Source organism: Armigeres subalbatus, chromosome 1, assembly GCF_024139115.2.
Source record: "Armigeres subalbatus isolate Guangzhou_Male chromosome 1, GZ_Asu_2, whole genome shotgun sequence".
In the NCBI taxonomy this organism is placed as follows: Eukaryota; Metazoa; Arthropoda; class Insecta; order Diptera; family Culicidae; genus Armigeres; species Armigeres subalbatus.
In genome coordinates this window covers 56022056-56045463 of record NC_085139.1, presented here as the reverse complement: position 1 = coordinate 56045463, position 23408 = coordinate 56022056, and the positions used below count along the sequence as shown (strand labels likewise).

Below are 23408 nucleotides of genomic sequence, written 5' to 3'. Positions count from 1 at the left end.
ATCCGAATTCCAGGAGGAATTCATCCGAATTCCAGGAGGAATTCATCCGAATTCCAGGAGGAATTCATCCGAATTCCAGGAGGAATTCATCCGAATTCCAGGAGGAATTCATCCGAATTCCAGGAGGAATTCATCCGAATTCCAGGAGGAATTCATCCGAATTCCAGGAGGAATTCATCCGAATTCCAGGAGGAATTCATCCGAATTCCAGAAGGAATTCACCCGAATTCCAGGAGGAATTCATCCGAATTCCAGGAGGAATTCATCCGAATTCCAGGAGGAATTCATCCGAATTCCAGGAGGAATTCATCCGAATTCCAGGAGGAATTCATCCGAATTCCAGGAGGAATTCATCCGAATTCCAGGAGGAATTCATCCGAATTCCAGGAGGAATTCATCCGAATTCCAGGAAGAATTCATCCGAATTCCAGGAGGAATTCATCCGAATTCCGTGAGGAATTCATCCGAATTCCGTGAGGAATTCATCCGAATTCCGTGAGGAATTCATCCGAATTCCGTGAGGAATTCATCCGAATACCGTGAGGAATTCATCCGAATTCCGTGAGGAATTCATCCGAATTCCGTGAGGAATTCATCCGAATTCCGTGAGGAATTCATCCGAATTCCGTGAGGAATTCATCCGAAATCCAGGAGGAATTCATCCGAATTCCAGGAGGAATTCATCCGAATTCCAGGAGGAATTCATCTGAATTCCGTGAGAAATTCATCCGAATTCCAGGAGAAATTCATCCGAATTCCAGGAGAAATTCATCCGAATTCCAGGAGGAATTCATCCGAATTCCAGGAGGAATTCATCCGAATTCCGTGAGGAATTCATCCGAATTCCGTGAGGAATTCATCCGAAATCCAGGAGGAATTCATCCGAATTCCGTGAGGAATTCATCCGAATTCCGTGAGGAATTCATCCGAATTCCGTGAGGAATTCATCCGAATTCCGTGAGGAATTCATCCGAATTCCGTGAGGAATTCATCCGAATTCCGTGAGGAATTCATCCGAATTCCGTGAGGAATTCATCCGAATTCCGTGAGGAATTCATCCGAATTCCGTGAGGAATTCATCCGAATTCCGTGAGGAATTCATCCGAATTCCGTGAGGAATTCATCCGAATTCCGTGAGGAATTCATCCGAATTCCGTGAGGAATTCATCCGAATTCCGTGAGGAATTCATCCGAATTCCGTGAGGAATTCATCCGAATTCCGTGAGGAATTCATCCGAATTCCGTGAGGAATTCATCCGAATTCCGTGAGGAATTCATCCGAATTCCGTGAGGAATTCATCCGAATTCCGTGAGGAATTCATCCGAATTCCGTGAGGAATTCATCCGAATTCCGTGAGGAATTCATCCGAATTCCGTGAGGAATTCATCCGAATTCCGTGAGGAATTCATCCGAATTCCGTGAGGAATTCATCCGAATTCCGTGAGGAATTCATCCGAATTCCGTGAGGAATTCATCCGAATTCCGTGAGGAATTCATCCGAATCCCGTGAGGAATTCATCCGAATTCCGTGAGGAATTCATCCGAATTCCGTGAGGAATTCATCCGAATTCCGTGAGGAATTCATCCGAATTCCATGAGGAATTCATCCGAATTCCGTGAGGACTTCATCCGAATTCCGTGAGTACTTCATCCGAATTCCGTGAGGACTTCATCCGAATTCCGTGAGGACTTCATCCGAATTCCGTGAGGACTTCATCCGAATTCCGTGAGGAATTCATCCGAATTCCGTGAGGAATTCATCCGAATTCCGTGAGGAATTCATCCGAATTCCGTGAGGAATTCATCCGAATTCCGTGAGGAATTCATCCGAAATCCGTGAGGAATTCATCCGAAATCCGTGAGGAATTCATCCGAATTCCGTGAGGAATTCATCCGAATTCCGTGAGGAATTCATCCGAATTCCGTGAGGAATTCATCCGAATTCCGTGAGGAATTCATCCGAATTCCGTGAGGAATTCATCCGAATTCCGTGAGGAATTCATCCGAATTCCGTGAGGAATTCATTCGAATTCCGTGAGGAATTCATTCGAATTCCGTGAGGAATTCATTCGAATTCCGTGAGGAATTCATTCGAATTCCGTGAGGAATTCATTCGAATTCCGTGAGGAATTCATTCGAATTCCGTGAGGAATTCATTCGAATTCCGTGAGGAATTCATTCGAATTCCGTGAGGAATTCATTCGAATTCCGTGAGGAATTCATTCGAATTCCGTGAGGAATTCATTCGATTTCCGTGAGGAATTCACTCTCGTTTGAAAAACCATAAATGTATGAATATTTGGTGTATGTATGTGACATAAGAGTGATTTAAATTTTAACTTTTTTGCTCCTCTATGCTTAAACGTTTGTACTTGCCTTATTTTTTTTGCTGATTTGTATGTACTGTTTGAATATGCACGGGTCATTTGAAGTTGGTATAGAAAGTTACTGTGGAAATTGCCACTTACGTAAAAGACCATTCCGTAAGGTGGCCCATTAACTATTTGAATATAATCAACGGATAGTCAGTTGTTGTTGCGAAGCGATCTGAATGTTGTAAGCAACGCTATAAAGAAAACAAAACTGTTCATTATTGTTATTGATTCTGTAAAAGTCAATATTTGAATAACTCTAATGTGAAATTATCAAACAATTTGAATTGTTTTCAAAACCACATATTTTTGATTTATCATTTGCGATTTTCTCTAGAACGAACTAAGAACAATTGATTTCAGACCCATAAGAAAGCACTTTTCATTGACAAGTGGATCAAGTCTGTCATCCAATCGATTCTACCAGACAGACAGTAGTAATTAGCCTGATTTTTTTTTATCACGTACTAGTCTAACTGGAAACAGTAGCTAGTGGTGGCACTTGTGACTAATTGACATTCAACCCTAGACTTGTGATACTGAAACAATTTCTGAAATGCATGTTATTGTGATCATGACCGTCTGAGCTGAGTGTAATTAATGTAATTATTATATTTGCTGTACTAAAAGTTTGGCAGAATGAACTAGGATTCAGAGCACTGAACCAGTGCTAGAATTTCGCAATTTCAATGAAAAATGTCCCGAAGTTTGCATACATTTCCATCTTACTTGTGCCAGCGGAAAGGGACCAGCCGATTACGCGACCGTATTAAATTCTTCTAAAGGCGGACGTTCATCCAAATCGTAGCGAAAAAGGAGGATATTTGGTTGAAAAAGGCGGACATGGGCAACAAAACTTCCTGTGTTTGACTTTATTATTTTTTTTTTGCAAACTAAAGTTGACTGGCATTTTGACCTATCTTTTGGCATAGGGGAAGTGGGGGTAGCACGCCCATAGGGGTTAAAACGCGCCACCCCTGAATAAGGTTAAATATCCCCATTTTGATTATTTTCAATAGTCTATACGATAAAGCAATGAAAAATATTGCCATTGGATACATATATTTCATGATTTTTCTCTAGTTATACATGAAAAACTCGAAAAAACGATTTTTGCGTGTTTTAATGCAATTCTAGCTCGGTGGAATTTAGTCTTTCTGTCGCTGTTATACATTGATAAATTAATAATTGAGCCATGAGCCATGCTGCTTACTCGTGTTCTTTATGTTCCACACGAAATCGTCGTCAAAAATGGTTTTAAAACGATTTTATGGGCCTTCAAACTTCTGAGGTCGGTGTGGGGCATTACGCCCATGCTCATTTCGTATGACCGAAACAGCTGAAACATTCGGTTAATTGCCTTAATGTAGGCAATTAAAATGAAAATCAGTACGATAAGCACATGCGCGTTTTAACCCATCCACTGGCGCATCTCACCCCGCATGGTTTCAAAATCATTTTGACGTAAACTACGTCTAAGGGGAAGACTCGGATACAGGGGGACAAATGAAAATTTCCAAATTCGAGACCGTCACGAAATCATGTAAGATTTTGAACTTTAATAGCGTCTTTATCTTCCGATGGATTTTTGAGATTTATATATCAATCTACGCGGAAATTCTCTACCAATTTGTCAATTATATTGAAACTTTGGGTTAGGACGTTAAAATAGTTAAACAAAAGTTAACAGTTAATTCAATGCATTCAACAATGAAGAACACGTAAATATCATGCAATGATGCAAATTGTGATTCGAATCATGAGCAAATCTCTGGGCCATGATTCTGATGGGATTTGACTCACGCATGGTTTGAATCGCCGATGAGATGTGAGATTTTGAGATTTTACCAACACTTGTGACACTGCCAGACAGTGGGAGTTAGATTGTAATAACACACACCCTCTTTTCCCGTCCGCAACGTTTACTACTCGCGCGCATCACCACCAAATTAATTGGGTTTTGGTACATGATTGACATTTTATGATTTCTAGTGATGCACGAAAAACAAGATATGTCTATGATTGGAATGTTTCTGAATAATAAAAGTTGCAAACGGAACATATTTCTATTGAAATATTTCATCAAATGCTTCAAAACCCAAATGTAGGCAATTCGGATCCAATAAAGGCATCATTATCACTGATGAATAAATTTGGCTTTTCACAGTAATTTTTTTTAAACAATTGTCGTATCCAACAATTTTCATATCTCAAGATACGCTAGTTTTGTTCGAAACCAGTGACATAAGTAATCAAATGAATTTTCTAAAAATATTCATGTATGATGGCACTACAATCCTCAATGAACAAACTGTCTAACGTAGTTTACGTTGGGCGGTTGTGTCTTGTACATAACCCTTCTGATTTTTTTCGGGTGCTTTTTAAAAATCAAATTTCTGTGCAATAAAATGGACAATTAGATATCTGTTATCGGTAGTCAGTCGCAGATATGCTGTTCTTCAGTATGCGCTGATGAAAACTGGCTGAAATGGTGGTTTTCATTGATAAAAATGGCATTTTCCTTAACGTGGGCGTCCTACCCCCAGTTCCCCTATCTTTCGGTAAGATAGGGTGGTCATTCCAAAGTTTCAAATTTGGAACCGTCACGAAAAGAGGTCAGGAAGTAAAAGCCAATAACTCAGCCGTTTTTCCACGGATTCTCGAGGTATTGGTATGAATCGAACAGTTAACTCTCTAGGATTTCATTCAACTATTGTAATCAATTGATTAAATGCATTTAACTATTGAAAATCCGATTTCTACAGGTGGTTTTAAGATTTCACTTTTACAGTAAATTGCCTACATTTCGGCTATATCAATTCACAATGAACATGAATCAGAAGGGTTGTGTACAAGACACGACCGCTCGACGTAAACTACGTAAAAACCTCTTAGTGCAATGAGAATCGTAATATCATATGTACATTAGGTTGTATACATGACACAATAGCGAATTTCAACCAAAAATTATCTTAAACTGTTTTCAGAACAAACATTTTTCTCAATCACCACCGACGACCATACAAATGTTACTTGGACCGCTACCGGCGCAGCCATCGTCTCAACTCAATTTAAAAAGCTGCTCCCACGCGCGCGTTTGATTTGTAGTTTTGCTTGAAATCATCGTTCGATTGTCATCTGCATCGGCAGCGTTTAGTAGAATTTGTTTAATTTTTTTAGTAGAACAGCAGCCGAAATCCCAAGGTTCAAGGAAAAATTGAAAAATTTCTTTATAAAAAGAGATTTATAAATTCTCTTTCTCTTTCCAAAAATGTCTTCTCTTCATACCATATTCCGATGTACTGACGAGAAAGAAAAAACTAAAATTTCTTGCGAAGGAAAATATTAGTTCACATATTTTCCACTAGATGTCTTTTGGCAACTATTTGCATACCGATTGTTCAAAACATCCTCATATCGAAAATAAAACATGATTTCGCTTAGGGAAGATCCATAAAGTACGTCACGCAAAAATTGGCGATTTTCAACCCCCCCTCCCCCTTCGTCACACTTTTTGTAATACACCTCTAAAATTTTTGTATGGATCATCACGCTGCTCTGAACCCCCCTCCCCCCTAGAGGTGTGACGTACTTTGTGGACAGCCCCTTATTGTTATCGAAATAATGAAGGAAAAAAATTATAAATATTCAATCTAGTGATGAAAATATGCATAAACAGCAAAATTGATTCAACATTTCTAACTGTCTGAAAAAAAAAACGAATGCTCTAACTTTATTACCTCGAAAACACCGAACCATTAGCATTTGGCTTAGCTTAGCTTTAGCTTAGCTTAAGCTTAGCTTTAGCTTAGCTTTAGCTTAGCTTTAGCTTAGCTTTAGGCAGCTTTAAACTCCCCAACAGCTTACTGTCTGTTTGTTAAGCAGCTGTTCAGGAGCTTTTAGCACCTGTTAGGCCAGGCTAGTTAGCGGCTGAGAGCTGTTCTGTTTCAGCTCAGTAGCTGTTCCATGTTTAGCTGAGCCAGGCTGGTCTGTTCCCAGCACCCCTGAGCACCCCAGGCACTCCCTGTGGCACTATCCCCAGCCTCAGCAGGCTCAGCCCTGTTCCCACCCCACTGTTCTGCTCCCCCCCTGTACCTCCAGGCCTCCAGCCCCCACTCACGGCTGAGCCCCCAGCCCCTGCACCAGCCCTGTTCCAGCCCCACCACCCTGTTCCTGTTCCTGTTCCCACCTGGGGCACCACCCAGCCCTGTTCAAACTCAGGGGCTGTCCCTGTTCTCCTGTTCCCTGTTCCTGTTCCTGTTCCCCTCTGTCTGTTCTGTTCCTCTGTTCCTGTTCACCCCACCGGGCTGTTCCTGTTCCAGCTGACTCCAGCCCCTGTTCCTGTTCCACCTGTTCCACCTCTGTTCTCAGCTCCCAGCCCTGCTAGTTCACCCCTGTTAGCTCACCCCAGCTGTTCCACCCTGTTCTCCCACCTGTTCCAGCTCCCCAGCCTCACCACCAGCTCCCAGCTCCAGCCTCCCTGTTCACTGTTCCTGCTCCACCCCAACTCACACCTGCCCCTAGCCCACCTGTTCTGTTCTAGCTACTCCAGCCTTCCCTGTTAGTTCAGCCCCCAGCTCCAGCCAGCTCACCCCCAGCCCAAACAGCTTTAGCCTGTTCACCCACCACCCCAGCTCCAGCTCACCTGTCTGTTCCCAACTGTTCGTTCCCAACTTCCACCCCACAGCTCTGTTCCCAGCTCCACCTGTTCACTGTTCCTGTTCCCACCCTGTTCCTGTCTAACTAGTTCCCAGCTTAGCCTGTTCCACCCCACCTGTCTGTTCCAGCCCCAGCCAACCAGCCCTGTTCCAGCCCCACACTGTTCCAGCTCCTGTTCCTTGTCCCCCAGTTCCTGTTCCTGTTAGCTGTTCTGTACCCCCAGTTCCTCAGAGTTCCTGTTCCCACTCTGTTAAACAGCTCCTGTTCAGCTCCACCCCCACTGTCCTGTTCCTGGCTCCTGTTGTTCCCAGTCTCACCTGCCCTGTTCCTCCTGTCTGAGCCTCACCCTCAGCTCCCCACTCCCACTCTGTTCTGTTCCCACTCTGTCTCCACCCTGTTGTCTGTTCAGTCTCACCCTGTGGCTCACCAGCTCCCACCCACTGTCCCCACTGCCCCACTCCACCCAGCCCACCCCAGCTTCCTGTTCCCACCCCAGGTTCCCTGTCCTGTGCCCACCTCTCAGCCCAGCTTTAGCTGGCTAGTTCAACTCCAGCTTAAGCCCAGCCCAGCTTTAGCTCCACTCCCACCTCACCCCCAGCTCCAGCTTTAGTTCACTGTGCTCCAGCCCCACCAGCCAGCTCTAGCTCCAGCTTAGCCCCACCCTGCTAGCCTCCCTAGCTTGTTCTCAGCTCCTCAGCCTGTACTGCCCTAGCTGTCTTTAGCCCCAGCCTGTTAGCCTGGGGCCCCAGCCTCAGCTATTGTTTAGCACAGCTTTTAGCTTAGCTTTCAGTTAGCTTTAGCAGCTTAGCCATTCACTCTGTTAGCCTTTAGCTTAGCTCTATCTTAGCTTTAGCTTAGCTTTAGCTTAGCTTTAGCTTAGCTTTAGCTTAGCTGTAGCTTAGTTTTTGAAAACTGCATACTTTTTATTATGATAGTTGATTGTGCACATATGTATCATGATATTTAAATGATTCGGATGTTTTGGAATGCTTGCTTTGAAAAAATGTAATCAAATAATAAATCAAACACGATTCCTCCTTTTTTCAATGGCTCTACATTTCATCTGGAACTATACCTGATTTTCAAATTAGCGTTCTATTAGCATTTCCGCAGTTATTTATTGGAAGCTTTTCTATGCTTGCCATTGCATAAGTATGTTACTTGAGTGGCAATTAAATGCAATGGATGCATGACCAGGGAACCGAGACCACATTATTTTACACTCATTATGGGAAGTGAAGACTCAATTGTACCGTCAAATTTCATCCCAAAAAAAAATCTCTTATCGAATTTCTCCCACAAAAATTTGGAAGGAGGAGAGCATCTACTTTCACGAGGTGGGTGTTTCAGAGATACTGTTTTTTGAAAAATAATGTTTCCCCACAAAAAACACCGTGTGCGATGATGCCACCAACGTAATCGCTGCGGCAGCCGTTGTCACTGGAACCATAACGAAAATTTCACTTGAGTGATTCTGACCTTCCGACCGCCGCTCCCCATCCTTGACTGCCTTCAACGTCATAGCTGCGGCAGCCGTTATCGCTACTCGATGCATGCCATGGTCGACTCTCCGCCCGACGATCGCTTCCGATGCTGAACAGTCACACCATCGTGTCCGCTCTCTGTGAATGCTCGAAAGAAAATGACACGCGCGCCCGAAACACGTGTCTTTTTATGCATAGATAAAACAAAGAGGTGGACTCCGCCCTTACAGTGAATGTGGAAATGCATAAATGAAATGTGCACCGTTACTACTAATAGGCGGGGCTAATGGTTTTACTTTATTGAATACAAGAAAGCTACTGTCTCGCGCGCACGCTATTTCGGTTCTCATTACGCCACGCACAGTTGGGAGGAAGGCCAAAATAGGCACTAAGTGAAACTCGCTAGCTCACGGGAGGGTATTCTACCGGGTCGTTACGCTACTTCTTCAATCACCCCTCTACTCAAGGGGTTATCTATATAGTGATCCAAGAAGGACGAGGCTTGATGGTCCCTTTGTAGACCCGGGAAAACGACACAAGAGAAAATGGTGAAAGACCTTTATAATTCAGGTCTGCTCTTTCTCTTCAATGGCTACACCTGAGGTTAACAATTTTAACAATATATTTGTGACGTCACATTCAAGGGTACTTGCGCTTGGTTTGGTGTTTTCTGTTGGAAGAGATGTGGATGTGGCCGATCAGCCTCGATCTGGCCGGCTTGGCGTTGGTCGCAGGGTCTTTACAGTCCGGACGTCAATCCACGGACGGGACGAGTGCGGCACAGGAATGTGGCTGGAAGATGGCGGCCTACGTTCAGCAAACGGCAATCCCGCGTGCTCAAAAGCAATGGCGGCACGGATTTGGACCGAAAGTCTCCGGCATCCAAATCGTCGGGATCTATACGGCCGAAAGAACCGGAACTAACTCTTCCCCCACGGAAGTTTCCACCGATGCACTGCACTGTCGAGAACTTCGCAAAAGCACAAAAGAAAAAGGTCCCTTTGTCGTGGACCAGGACACACCGGATTGGCACCCTGCGACGTCACTTCCTAACCTCTAATTTTTCATCTGTTCACACTAACATTTACCTTTTTCTATTTGGTTTTTAATTCGTTTGTCACTGTCGTTATTTGTTCGTGTGGAGTCGAATGGGATTTTACTATATTTTAAAGCATTACATTAATTTAGGCTAAGTTTGACCCATTAACTCTACTAATCACACTAATCGATTTTTACTAACACAAATCCGTATTATAACAATAAGTAACATTGAACAGATCCTATTATAAGAAAAGAAACAACACAAAATTAAAAAGAGCTTCACCAACAATAATTCAGACAATAAACCTTTTACAACTTAAACACGCGCGCACTACGACTTCTTTCTAGGATCACTATGCAAAAGAGAAAGAAACCCTTCTTTTCCGCTTCTTTTATATACTATTCTAGCATAAATTATGTTTTTATGCTTTTGTGTTTGCCCATCCTGTTGCATTTAGCACCCCCTATGGGCAAGCTCAAATGGAACAGGGCTGTGCGTATTTTGCCCGAACTCAAACTGCTCGAACGTCTATCGCATCTGGTCACACTTGGTATGACGTGAAAGTGGAACACGCACTCACTCGTGGGATCATCCTCGTCCAGTGAGTGTGGCAGTTCCGAGGTGTAATCTTTGGAAAGGTCGTAACGGGAGGGATTGGTGACGGAAATTCACTTGTGCTGGAGCCAACAAGTCCATAATGGAACCGAACGATTACATAAGTTGGCCAAAATCGATGCACTTCCCCTATTATATATTTTCTCAATAATATGTCTTTAAATCACTAACAGCACATATCCAAGCTCAAATCATGCTACAAACTTTTACTGGACTCCAAGAATTTTCCGGTCACTAGCGGTTGCTCTTTTGAAAAATCCTTTATGTTAAAACTATTTGCCGCGCTATCGTCTGTACCGCAAATTCAAACACGGCAAATCAAACCCTTCTCTTTGCACAGTAAATGGTCCTGATAAAGGATCGATTTTTGAAATTGTGCGCCTTTGCAATTACTAACAGCATGTGAGCAACGAATTCACTCGAGTGATGTTTTTACTGACGACGAGTTTCCTTTTTTGGTCGCCGTTATTGTATGAAATTTCACTTTGATGGACATGTTCGGTAAACCAAATTCTCTACTGTGTATAACGGTGGTCCTAACAAAGGACCGATTAATTTTAATTGTACCACGACCTCCGTCCTATGATTCGTTGTTACGGACGCCGAATGGTACACGCTCCGTGGAATCTCAACCGTGAATGACGCGCTGCTGCTGCCAAATACACCACCGAACGCCAACGCCACCGAGCCGTTGTTACCATACCGCTACCGGACGGTCCACGCTCCAGCGGAGCAGTCCGCTCGCCGTGGAATCTCGAACGAAAATGACGCGCGCGCAAGACACGACTCTTTTTATGTACAGAGAATATGAAGCGGTGGGCCAAAAGGTCCGTACGTTACAGCAGTCTGATGTCCGTGTTGGGGATGCATGTACGAAATTGGTTGGTTCTGAAATTTTTCACCAAACGTGAAAGAACTTAAATTTTCTATAGTTTGCCGTTGATAGTGAATAGTTTCAATACAATTAGAAAATTGGTGGAAAGTTTCCGAATCTTCAAAAATATAATTTTTGAATGTTAGAAATGTTAGACTCGGACTGAACTCACGGCTCACCAAATGGTTACTGCTCTTGCTGTATCTGCGCTGCTGTTATCGCCGGTGGCAGCTGGCGATCGATGAGCTCCACGTGGGCCAATGAATGGCGGGCGGTTCAACAAATGGCGGTTTGGTCGATGGTGGCAATGGTCGACCACAAGTCCCCGCTGAAGCGACTTGAAGACGGTATTCTGTCCCGGGGTATCCGCTGACCTGGCGCTTGAAACAGATATACAGCCGTCGGCTATTCAAGACAATGATCACACTGCACAGATATTTACTCGATAGCACAATTCCCACATTACCTGGCCTAAAATGATTTTGGATGCATAAATCTACGAGCAAACTATATTTTCTAGCACAACTTTACTAAGGACTTGACGAAGAGAATTACATTAAATACAAGAATCAGAGTATGACCACGTAGCTTTTAAATCTTACAAAGTGAATAACGAACACAATAATAAGGCAGGATTATCTGCACTATTATCTGCGGTTCGGACGAAAGTGAAAGACGTGGCATTAATTTGATCGCAGGCTCTTCGTGCAAATTCGAGAGTAGCCACGACTCTCTTTCCCAAACTTCCCGAAGAAATTTATTCCTTTATGGATAATACTTTGTTCTAACATTGAAGCTTTTGTTGCCTATTATCTATTTAGCCAATCGTAAATTATAGCAAATGATAGAAATACCCTCCAAAATCCGGATGAATTCCATCCGGATGAATTTTTTTTCGAAAATTGTATGATTTAATTTTGGAATTTAGATTAATTGCTTTCGAAACATGGATGAATTCCTTTCGGAATTTGGATGAAATCTTTCCGGAATTCGGATGAATTTTGATACCAAAATTATTATAAGCAAGTGCTTCCGGAACTCGGATAAATTCATTCTGGAATTTGAATGAATTCCTTCCGGAATTAGGATGATTTCCACCTGGAAATCGGATGAATTCTTCCTGGAATTTTTTATACTTGAAAATAATACCGCACACAACAATGATCTCTTTGAAATAACTTTCTGTAATGCCTTTTGAATGCCTTGTCGACCAGGAATATCCGGTAACGTTTACGCATTTTGATTTTCCAAGGCATAAATTGATTCATATTTGCCAAATCATTTTAAAACTTTATTTTTTTTTAGATTTTGTCACATTTCCTATTTTATCACTTAACATTTTATCATTTTATTATTATTAAATCGGGATGTCACTGTATTGATAATTCAGTCTGAAACAATTTCCACCAATGTCTAAAGATTTCAACACCAATATATTTTGAAGAAAGAAAGTAATCCTGGAAATCGATCCGATTGCTCCCGCCCGCATTCTTCGGGTCAGAGTCAATTGGCACCCAGCTAGCTTTTGATCTTCGATTTCGCCATGAATACCACCAGGGCTCATAACTTTCCGTGCTTTCCGTGCGCTGTTGCCATCATCCCATTGCATACCCTCAGGCGTTACGTTAGCAACCGTCCGTCGTCGGACTCAAAAATTGATTTATGGATATCCACTTTACTGCCACCGGTAACCATCCACCCGCAACCGTGACATCGCGTCGTCGACGCCACTTACACGGTCTTGGGGCCATCTATCGATAACGGGCACCGCTGGTCCCTCGTACGCCCAAGGTTAACGAAACTGCGTTGAAATGGTTTTTGCTGCGGCCCCCGCAAACTTTTGCCCCATGGCGAGGTCTCGATAATGGAGCTCATAGTGCTGGGGCGTGGGCACACAGACGCACTCATCCGAGTCGCGAAAATTGGTGCGAATCGCGATGAAAGTCAGAGTGTGATAAATGAATGATAATCGATCTGGGACCGGATCTGTGGATGTGTAGATTAAGTGTGAGGCATTAATGATTCCCAGAAATGGTGAAAAGTTTGGGCGCAGAGGAACTGTTTCATTTGTTATCTTGCACCGTAACATAAATCATCTTAACAAGAAGTTAAGTTGTTAATCAATAATCAAATTGGTTAGTACTGCTTAAATTAATGACAAAAAATAGAATTGAAAATATGTACGTATTCTTGAAAATAAATGAGGAAACATTTGGAATGAATCAAATTAATTATTAATTTTTTTATTAAATTCAATCTATAGTTTCATTAATGACAATAAATTACAAATGAATCATTTGTTTGAGAAACTGCATATATCTATTTTATCTAATTCCGAGAAAACAACAAAAAAAAGTTTTTGAATGTAGTTTCTCAAACAAACGAAAACAATTTCTTACATTTGCGAACAAAGTTTTCTTTTGTATTTTTGCCAGAATTGGTTCAAATGATTTAAATGTCAAATCAATCATTAACCTATAATTTTTCATTATTTCATTTTCAGATTCCATCCCGGCATCGCTGCGGGCGCTGAATCCCTTCATCAAGCACTGGGAACCAGCGCGATTCGATCGCAGCCAGCTGGAGGCTGCCCATCGGCACCACGAAGCGCACCGGCGGCGGAGGCGCAGTGTCAACTATGACCACGGTTCGGCCAGCTATGGCCCGGCCAACGTGGTCCGGCTGAATTTCCACGCCCACGATAGGTGAGTTTTGTCAGTTAGTATGTGTTACCCATTTCGGTTTTCCGCAAGACTTGCAGAACTGAGGCGCAACGCAACGCAATTCAGGATTTATTCCGCAGGTGTCAAATCTTGTTGGTCAGCGAAAGTTTGCACTAGAAATTGAATCTATACTATTTCGTCGAATGACATTTGGTCGAAAGGACATTCCGTCGAGCGGACATTTAGTCGAAATGAATTTTTAGTAAACTAGAGACATATGTACATTTGTTCGAATGACGTTTAGTCGAAAGTAGAAATATTATAATAAGAGATCGCTATCTTGTTTCCAATTGGTATATATGCCGACGGATAGCCCAGTGGTTTTTCCGCCTCAAAAGCGGTTCTAATTCGGCATCCATAAAAAGCAAGCAAAAAGTTCAAGTGCTGCCAGTATTATTTTTACGATTTCATGCATTTTCATGCGTTGCCTATTCGACAGTTTTTCACCCCGCCGTTCTCTGGTTATAGGGTTGCTAGTCGAAAGGAAAATTTGCCGAATGGACATTTAGTCGAAAGCAGATTTTCGAATAAATAAGCTTAGTACAGTTCGTCGAATGATGTTTCGTCAAATTAATATTTGAATGGATGAAATGATAACTTTGCGAATTAGTTATAATTGAAATCTTATTTTGGAACAGCACCTGCCAATGTACCTAATATTATCTAATTCCGACGTTAGCGTGTTCATGACGTTATAGGTTGTCGTAAAGCGATAATAGTCCATGCTTGATATTTTTCCCTGATAGGGGAGTTAATTTAAGGTTCGAATGACGTTTGGTCGAAAGGACAGTACGTCGAATGGACATTCGGTCGAAAGGACATTTAGTCTAAAATAAATGTTCAGTAAACTAGAGACGTAGGACATTTGGTCAAAAGGATACTACGTCGAATGGACATTTAGTCGAAATAAGGTACACTGAGGAAAATGGACGAATGATTTTCAATCAAACGCCTTATGAAAATTTGGCACAAGGAATCGGTATGAATTTCAATATGTTGCCTTATGAATGATGATTTTCATTTTAAAAAAAGTGAGGCAGACTGGATTCGAACCATAGGCGTCGGGATCGGGAGGCCGTTATGCAGACCACACGCCCATCGACGCTTGAATACTCGGGAAGGTAACTGCGTATAAGCAGCACTGTGGAATAATCCGTCGAAGATTCATAAGGCGCCAGTTATGAATTTCGATAGTCCAGTTCGCTGAGTGTAGAATAGATTAACGAATTAAGGTTCCCCCAAACACACGCGATGCAACAGTCGCGACAGCGATTCTGTCGTCGTTGATATGGAAGCGTAAATAGAAAATTGCCTGCAGCGACTCAACGATAGAGTCGCGGCGACTAGTTGTCGCCGTCGCGGCGATGAAATCGCTTAGGTCTGGGGGAGCCTTTATAATTGGAAGTGAATTTTACACTGAACTAATTATTGTATTAATATTTAGTGAAATAAAGAGTATCCATAGAAAGAATAAGAAAACCTATGCTGCACTTTACTTTTGATTAAATGTCCATTCTTCTAAATGTCTCTTCGACTAAGCGTCCTTTCGACGAAATGTCTTTGACCAAAAGTCATTTGATTAAATGTCTATCAACGAAATGTTCCAAAACCGGCTATGATGAAGTATTGGAAAATATTAGGAATGAGAAACTGAACCAATGCAGGCCTGGTATTAGGTTTTAGTGATTTGGTCACTTTTTTCGGGTCGGTCACTAAAAAGTCTATTTTTCCGAGCTCAAGTCACTAAAGTCACTATTTCTCGCAAAAAGTCATTATTTTCTATTTTTTTCATTCCTTTCTTTATTTGGTAGGCACTATGTGTTTCTTAATCGCTACTGTGCCGAGATCTACTGTGGCATTCTGCTGCACAGAATCTATTTTTTAAATTTTGCATTACCATTATTGTTGTCGTTGCCAGTCCATCTAATCGTTAGTCCATTGGGTCTGTTTGTCCATGTCGCGTTCCAATGATCGTTTTATTGTTCGTTTGCAATTTTAAACCAGGTAACGTTGGAGGAATGCCTCGGAGATGAACAAGTTGACAGTCGTCATCAAACAGTCGTGCCTGTAAGGCGCCACCGCAGTATGGGCTGTGGATCCGTAGACTGACGAGGGTTTGGTGGAGGGGTTGAGCATCGAACCCATGACCATCCGCTTGTACGACGAACGTGTAGCAAATTATGCTACGGGACCCCCACTATTTTCAATTATTTTGATCCAAATCCCTAGATCCAGACTTGATCAAAATCCAGAATTTGTAAAGTACATCGTCCTAGGAAAAAATCAAAAGACGTGAAATGATATTTTGCTCAAAAGTAAAATGATGGATTTCTCCTTTCAAGAGGCTCGGCAAGCCTCCTTTCAAGAGGGTCGGCAAGCCTCCTTTCAAGAGGGTCGGCAAGCTTCCTTTCAAGAGGATCGGCAAGCCTCCTTTCAAGAGGGTCGGCAAGCTTCTTTTCAAGAGGGTCGGCAAGCCTCCTTTCAAGAGGGTCGGCAAGCCTCCTTTCAAGAGGGTCGGCAAGCCTCCTTTTAAGAGGGTCGGCAAGCCTCCTTTCAAGAGGGTCGGCAAGCCTCCTTTCAAGAGGGTCGGCAAGCCTCCTTTCAAGAGGGTCGGCAAGCCTCCTTTCAAGAGGGTCGGCAAGCCTCCTTTTAAGAGGGTCGGCAGGCCTCCTTTTAAGAGGGTCGGCAAGCCTCCTTTCAAGGGGGTCGGCAAGCCTCCTTTCAAGAAGGTCGGCAAGCCTCCTTTCAAGAGGGTCGGCAAGCCTCCTTTCAAGAGGGTCGGCAAGCCTCCTTTCAAGAGGGTCGGCAAGCCTCCTTTTAAGAGGGTCGGCAAGCCTCCATTCAAGGGGGTCGGCAAGCCTCCTTTCAAGAGGGTCGGCAAGCCTCCTTTCAAAAAGATCGGCAAGCCTCCTTTCAAGAGGGTCGGCAAGCCTCCTTTCAAGAGGGTCGGCAAGCCTCCTTTCAAGGGGGTCGGCAAGCCTCCTTTCAAGAGGGTCGGCAAGCCTCCTTTCAAGAGGGTCGGCAAGCCTCCTTTCAAGAGGGTCGGCAAGACTCCTTTTCAAGAGGGTCGGCAAGCCTCCTTTCAAGAGGGTCGGCAAGCCTCCTTTCAAGAGGGTCGGCAAGCCTCCTTTCAAGAGGGTCGGCAAGCCTCCTTTCAAGAGGGTCGGCAAGCCTCCTTTCAAGAGGGTCGGCAAGCCTCCTTTCAAGAGGGTCGGCAAGCCTCCTTTCAAGAGGGTCGGCAAGCCTCCTTTCAAGAGGGTCGGCAAGCCTCCTTTCAAGAGGGTCGGCAAGCTTCTTTTCAAGAGGGTCGGCAAGCCTCCTTTCAAGAGGGTCGGCAAGCCTCCTTTCAAGAGGGTCGGCAAGCCTCCTTTTAAGAGGGTCGGCAAGCCTCCTTTCAAGAGGGTCGGCAAGCCTCCTTTCAAGAGGGTCAGCAAGCCTCCTTTCAAGAGGGTCAGCAAGCCTCCTTTCAAGAGGGTCAGCAAGCCTCCTTTCAAGAGGGTCAGCAAGCCTCCTTTTAAGAGGGTCAGCAGGCCTCCTTTTAAGAGGGTCAGCAAGCCTCCTTTCAAGGGGTCAGCAAGCCTCCTTTCAAGAAGGTCGGCAAGCCTCCTTTCAAGAGGGTCGGCAAGCCTCCTTTCAAGAGGGTCGGCAAGCCTCCTTTCAAGAGGGTCGGCAAGCCTCCTTTCAAGAGGGTCGGCAAGCCTCCATTCAAGGGGGTCGGCAAGCCTCCTTTCAAGAGGGTCGGCAAGCCTCCTTTCAAAAAGGTCGGCAAGCCTCCTTTCAAGAGGGTCGGCAAGCCTCCTTTCAAGAGGGTCGGCAAGCCTCCTTTCAAGGAGGTCGGCAAGCCTCCCTTTCAAGAGGGTCAGCAAGCCTCCTTTCAAGAGGGTCAGCAAGCCTCCTTTCAAGAGGGTCGGCAAGACTCCTTTCAAGAGGGTCGGCAAGCCTCCTTTCAAGAGGGTCGGCAAGCCTCCTTTCAAGAGGGGCGGCAAGCCTCCTTTCAAGAGGGTCGGCAAGCCTCCTTTCAAGAGGGTCGGCAAGCCTCCTTTCAAGAGGGTCGGAAAGCCTCCTTTCAAGAGGGTCGGCAAGCCTCCTTTCAAGAGGGTCGGCAAGCCTCCTTTCAAGAGGGTCGGCAAGCCTCCTTTCAAGAGGGTCGGCAAGCCTCCTTTCAAGAGGGTCGGCAAGCCTCCTTTCAAGAGGGTCGGCAAGCCTCCTTTCAAGAGGGTCGCCAAGCCTCCTTTAAAGAGGGTCGGCAAGCCTCCTTTCAAGAGGGTCGGCAAGCCTCCTTTCAAGAGGGTCGGCAAGCCTCCTTTCAAGAGGGTCGACAAGCCTCCTTTCAAGAGGGTCGGCAAGCCTCCTTTCAAGAGGGTCGGCAAGCCTCCTTTCAAGAGGGTCGGCAAGCCTCCTTTCAAGAGGGTCGGCAAGCCTCCTTTCAAGAGGGTCGGCAAGCCTCCTTGCAAGAGGGTCGGCAAGCCTCCTTTCAAGAGGGTCGGCAAGCCTCTATTCAAGAGGGTCGGCAAGCCTCCTTTTAAGAGGGTCGGCAAGCCTCCTTTCAATAGGGTCGGCAAGCCTCCTTTCAAGAGGGTCGGCAAGCCTCTTTTCAAGAGGGTCGGCAAGCCTCCTTTCAAGAGGGTCGGCAAGCCTCCTTTTAAGAGGGTCGGCAAGCCTCCTTTCAAGAGGGTTGGCAAGCCTCCTTTCAAGAGGCTCGGAAGCCTCCTTTCAAGAGGCTCGGAAGCCTCCTTTCAAGAGGCTCGGAAGCCTCCTTTCAAAGGGCTCGGAAGCCCCCTTTCAAGAGGCTCGGAAGCCTCCTTTCAAGAGGCTCGGAAGCCTCCTTTCAAGAGGCTCGGAAGCCTCCTTTCAAGAGGCTCGGAAGCCTCCTTTCAAGAGGCTCGGAAGCCTCCTTTCAAGAGGCCCGGAAGCCTCCTTTCAAGAGGCTCAAAAGCCTCCTTTCAAGAGGCTCGGAAGCCTCCTTTCAAGAGGCTCAGGAAACCCCCTTTCAAAAGGCTCAGAAGCCTTCTTTCAAGAGGCTTGGAAGCCTCCTTTCAAGAGGCTTGGAAGCCTCCTTTCAAGAGGCTGGAAGCCTCCTTTCAAGAGCTCAGAAGCCTCCTTTCAAGAGGCTCAGAAGCCTCCTTTCAAGAGGCTCAGAAGCCTCCTTTCAAGAGGCTCAGAGCCTCCTTTCAAGATGCTCAGAAGCCTCCTTTCAAGAGGCTCAGAAGCCTTCTTTCAAGAGGCTCTGGAAGCCTCCTTTCAAGAGGCTCAGAAGCCTCCTCTCAAGAGGCTCAGAAGCCTCCTCTCCAAGAGGTTCAGGCAGCCTCCTTTCAAGAGGCTCAGGAAGCCTCCTTTCAAGAGGCCTGGAAGCCTCCTTTCAAGAGGCTCAGGAAGCTTCCTTTCAAGAGGCTCAGGCCTCCTTTCAAGAGGCTCAAGCCTCCTTTCAAGAGGCTCAGGAAGCCTCCTTTCAAGAGGCTCAGGAAGCCTCCTTTCAAGAGGCTCAGAAGCCTCCTTTCAAGAGGCAGGAAGCCTCCTTTCAAGAGGCCAGAAGCCTCCTTTCAAGAGGCCCGGAAGCCTCCTTTCAAGAGGCCCGGAAGCCTCCTTTCAAGAGGCCCGGAAGCCTCCTTTCAAGAGGCCCGGAAGCCTCCTTTCAAGAGGCCCAGCCTCCTTTCAAGAGGCCCGGAAGCCTCCTTTCAAGAGGCCCGGAAGCCTCCTTTCAAGAGGCCAGGAAGCCTCCTTTCAAGAGGCCCGAAGCCTCCTTTCAAGAGGCCAGGAAGCCTCCTTTCAAGAGGCCAGGAAGCCTCCTTTCAAGAGGCCAGGAAGCCTCCTTTCAAGAGGCCCGAAGCCCTCCTTTCAAGAGGCCAGAAGCCTCCTTTCAAGAGGCCAGGAAGCCTCCTTTCAAGAGGCCAGGAAGCCTCCTTTCAAGAGGCCAGAAGCCTCCTTTCAAGAGGCCCGGAAGCCTCCTTTCAAGAGGCCCAGGAAGCCTCCTTTCAAGAGGCCCGGAAGCCTCCTTTCAAGAGGCCCGGAAGCCTCCTTTCAAGAGGCCCAGGAAGCCTCCTTTCAAGGGGCCGGGAAGCCTCCTTTCAAAAGGCCCAGGAAGCCTCCTTTCAAGAGGCCCGGAAGCCTCCTTTCAAGAGGCCCGGAAGCCTCCTTTCAAGAGGCCCGGAAGCCTCCTTTCAAGAGGCCCGGAAGCCTCCTTTCAAGAGGCTCGGAAGCCTCCTTTCAAGAGGCCAGAAGCCTCCTTTCAAGAGGCCAGGAAGCCTCCTTTCAAGAGGCCCGGAAGCCTCCTTTCAAGAGGCCAGGAAGCCTCCTTTCAAGAGGCCTGAAGCCTCCTTTCAAGAGGCCCGGAAGCCTCCTTTCAAGAGGCCCGGAAGCCTCCTTTCAAGAGGCCCGGAAGCCTCCTTTCAAGAGGCCCGGAAGCCTCCTTTCAAGAGGCCCGGAAGCCTCCTTTCAAGAGGCCAGAAGCCTCCTTTCAAGAGGCCCGGAAGCCTCCTTTCAAGAGGCCCGAAGCCTCCTTTCAAGAGGCCCGGAAGCCTCCTTTCAAGAGGCCCGGAAGCCTCCTTTCAAGAGGCCCGGAAGCCTCCTTTCAAGAGGCCCGGAAGCCTCCTTTCAAGAGGCCCGGAAGCCTCCTTTCAAGAGGCCCGGAAGCCTCCTTTCAAGAGGCCAGGAAGCCTCCTTTCAAGAGGCCAGGCAGCCTCCTTTCAAGAGGCCCGGAAGCCTCCTTTCAAGAGGCCCGGAAGCCTCCTTTCAAGAGGCCGGAAGCCTCCTTTCAAGAGGCCCGGAAGCCTCCTATCAAGAGGCCCGGAAGCCTCCTTTCAAGAGGCCCGGAAGCCTCCTTTCAAGAGGCCCGGAAGCCTCCTTTCAAGAGGCCCGGAAGCCTTCTTTCAAGAGGCCCGGAAGCCTCCTTTCAAGAGGCCCGGAAGCCTCCTTTCAAGAGGCTTGGAAGCCTCCTTTCAAGAGGCCCGGAAGCTTCCTTCCAAGAGGCCCGGAAGCCTCCTTTCAAGAGGCTCGGAAGCTGAGGCCTGAAAATATTTTTAAACTTAATTTGATTTGGAAAGCTTTACAGAACAGCGAAAATTACAGCCAACTTTTTGTAGTGCCACATATCCTGTAAGTTTTCAAATCCCTTTTGCAATATTTTTATTTACAGCGAAAAAAAAATTATGAATGTTAATGCTCAAAGCGGTTGAGAACCGCTGTTTTCAGAAGAGGTGTGAGCCACCACCATCGACATTTTTACATCGGCGGCGAACTGTCGATTAAAATTTGTCGCCGAGTTATAATTTTCCACGCCGATTCTTCCTGGAGCTTTCCAAGTTTCTCTAAAAAGTCTTCCAAGTATTTTTTTAATAATCCTTCTTAGCTATCACGTAGAGGCCTTTCCAGTTTCGAGCTCCCGAAATCCTTCTACGTTTCTGCCAAGAAACTTTCCAGAACTCTCCAAGGAAATCTTTCTCCGTCCCGCAAAAAAAATACCCACGTAGCAAACGGCAATCAAAATATTTTTTCATGGAGTAACATCATTTCGAAAGTAATCAAGCAGAAGTTCATTCTCCGCATGAACAGCATTTCTCCATTTTGCATCCGGCACAACTTCCAAGTTCAATTCACTGGCGAAACTAGTAACACTCTCACAATATGCCACCGTCGGTCGTCGCCGTATCGCCTGTACCGAGTCACGCTAGGTTCACGTCCCGACGGAGCGTGCCCTAAGCTCAGCGACTTTTCCCAGCGCAAACTTCATGAAACATAAAATTTAAACTTTTTCTACCTTACTACTTACCGGATGTCGTCGGCGGTATAGGCGTATGCCGCACGTAACCAAAGTGAGCAGCAGCTGGGACCGGGAATCGGGACCGGGGTATTTTGCCGTTTTTCTTCGTAAAGCAGTAGACGGAAACGTGACCCTTTCCTCGGAAAAATGGGGAAAAGTGGCACCGGAGGAAGCTCAGAGCTTTGACAAACTTTTCCATCGAGCGTAAAAAGTGCGATAAAAGTTGGCGCTCGAAGTTGGAGGCCGACGAGGCACGAAAATGAGATACACACGTCGATTTCTGCGGGAAAAGGGTCCCACGGAGGGGGAGTGAGAGTGAGGACACTTGTTCACTACCGTAGTCTATCGCGGGTGCTGCGTTTTTTTCGAGGTTTATGGTCGAAAGTTCAGCATATTTTACCCCGGTGTTGGCGTTGGGAGCGTTGTTCGGGGTTAGTAACTGAGATATGACCGGTTGTCGTTGACTGTGGCAGAAGGAAAAAAAATGGGTTTTCTGACTAGGGAAAGTTTTCTGATGGAGTGGGAGGATTAATGGAAGAATTGAAAAATGTGGAAGGTTGGAAACGTGGATTTAATTTATGGAATTTGAAGGATTACAAAATTAAGTATTGCATTAGCCTGGGTTATTCAGATTGAAGGATATAAAACTCAGCAATTAGAGCTCAAATTCGAAATTCAGAATCCTACCTGATTCTAAAATAAAAATGCTGTTTTCTTATTTTTATTTTAAAATAAAAAATAAAAGTTCTAAGTTAGAATTCAGAATACAAATTATGGGTTTGAATTCCAATTTCAGAACAGAATTTGGAATTCAGAATTCTGAAATTTGAATTTAGAATTCAGCATTCAGCATTCAGTATTCGGATTTTATATTTTTTGATAGATTTCTCCCAGGGGTGAAATGTCAATATTCTACAAATAATGTTGATTATCATTCCTAAATTATCTCCTTGGAATCCACAATTGTTATTGTAAACAAGTCACGCCACTAAGTTATAGCGCTGCCTTTGTGTGAGAAAGCAGCTCAGTTTTCCGGTGTTTGATAAAAAGGAAAATGCTTTTCCTGAATGAAGCCGCCTAACCTTCAGCTCGTGGAAAGTTGCTACGATGATTTCGTTAATTATACTAATGAGATCAACCCGAGTGGAAATTATGACTGACAAAATAATTAAAACTTTCATTACTATTGTTTTGATTTCTATTGACATTCAAGTTCGTACATTTGTCACAGTCATCTTTTTCAATTTCGTCTTTCCCCAGCGTTTGAGTCTGATTATATTGCAAGTTGACTATTCCCAGCTAAAACTAAAATTATTCATATAGAGTTTTACTGTTCCAGTTATTTTCAATCGGGGTCTTTCCTCCATGGAATTCCAACACTGCTGTGTGTGCTGGTGAGGAGTCTGAACCGCAAAGAATGGAAACCCGAACCCCAGCCCAGGTATCGCTTCATTCGCTCTCCACTAACCGCCACTCCCCAGCAATCGTTGTCATTCCAGTCGATGTCGACACGGCACACATCAAACGGAAATCCAAAGCATTTTCTTCATATTTCGTGGCTCATCGTCCTGGGGATTTGGTAGGATATCGTGCCAGATTTGGAGGTAGGTTTCGGTTCTCGTTTTCCGCCCTTCCTCTCTCTGGGGAAAACGAAAACGAGTGTGATTGAAAGTGATCCTCAATGCTGTGGAAAGTGGAGAGTTACGACCGTTATGACACAGTCGGTGGATTTATGACTGAAATGAGGTTGGTTTCAATGTATGTCGAGAGGAGCTTACAAGTACAATTCATGGATAAGTTTGATGAAAGAACTGAAATCAGCAATAGAACATACGGTACCGTCATCCAGATTTAAATCCATTGAAGATATTTATTTTACCCT

The 23408-nt window shown here is 45.1% G+C and overlaps 1 protein-coding gene across 1 annotated transcript in view; it reads left to right on the top strand.

The window, feature by feature from the left end:
- Positions 1 to 23408, top strand: part of LOC134208419 (uncharacterized) — a 320420-nt gene that overhangs the window by 251426 nt on the left and 45586 nt on the right. Inside the window, exon 3 of the mRNA XM_062684394.1 lies at positions 13551 to 13752. Coding sequence (XP_062540378.1) covers positions 13551 to 13752 — 202 coding nt within the window. The remainder of the gene's footprint in view (positions 1 to 13550; positions 13753 to 23408) is intronic.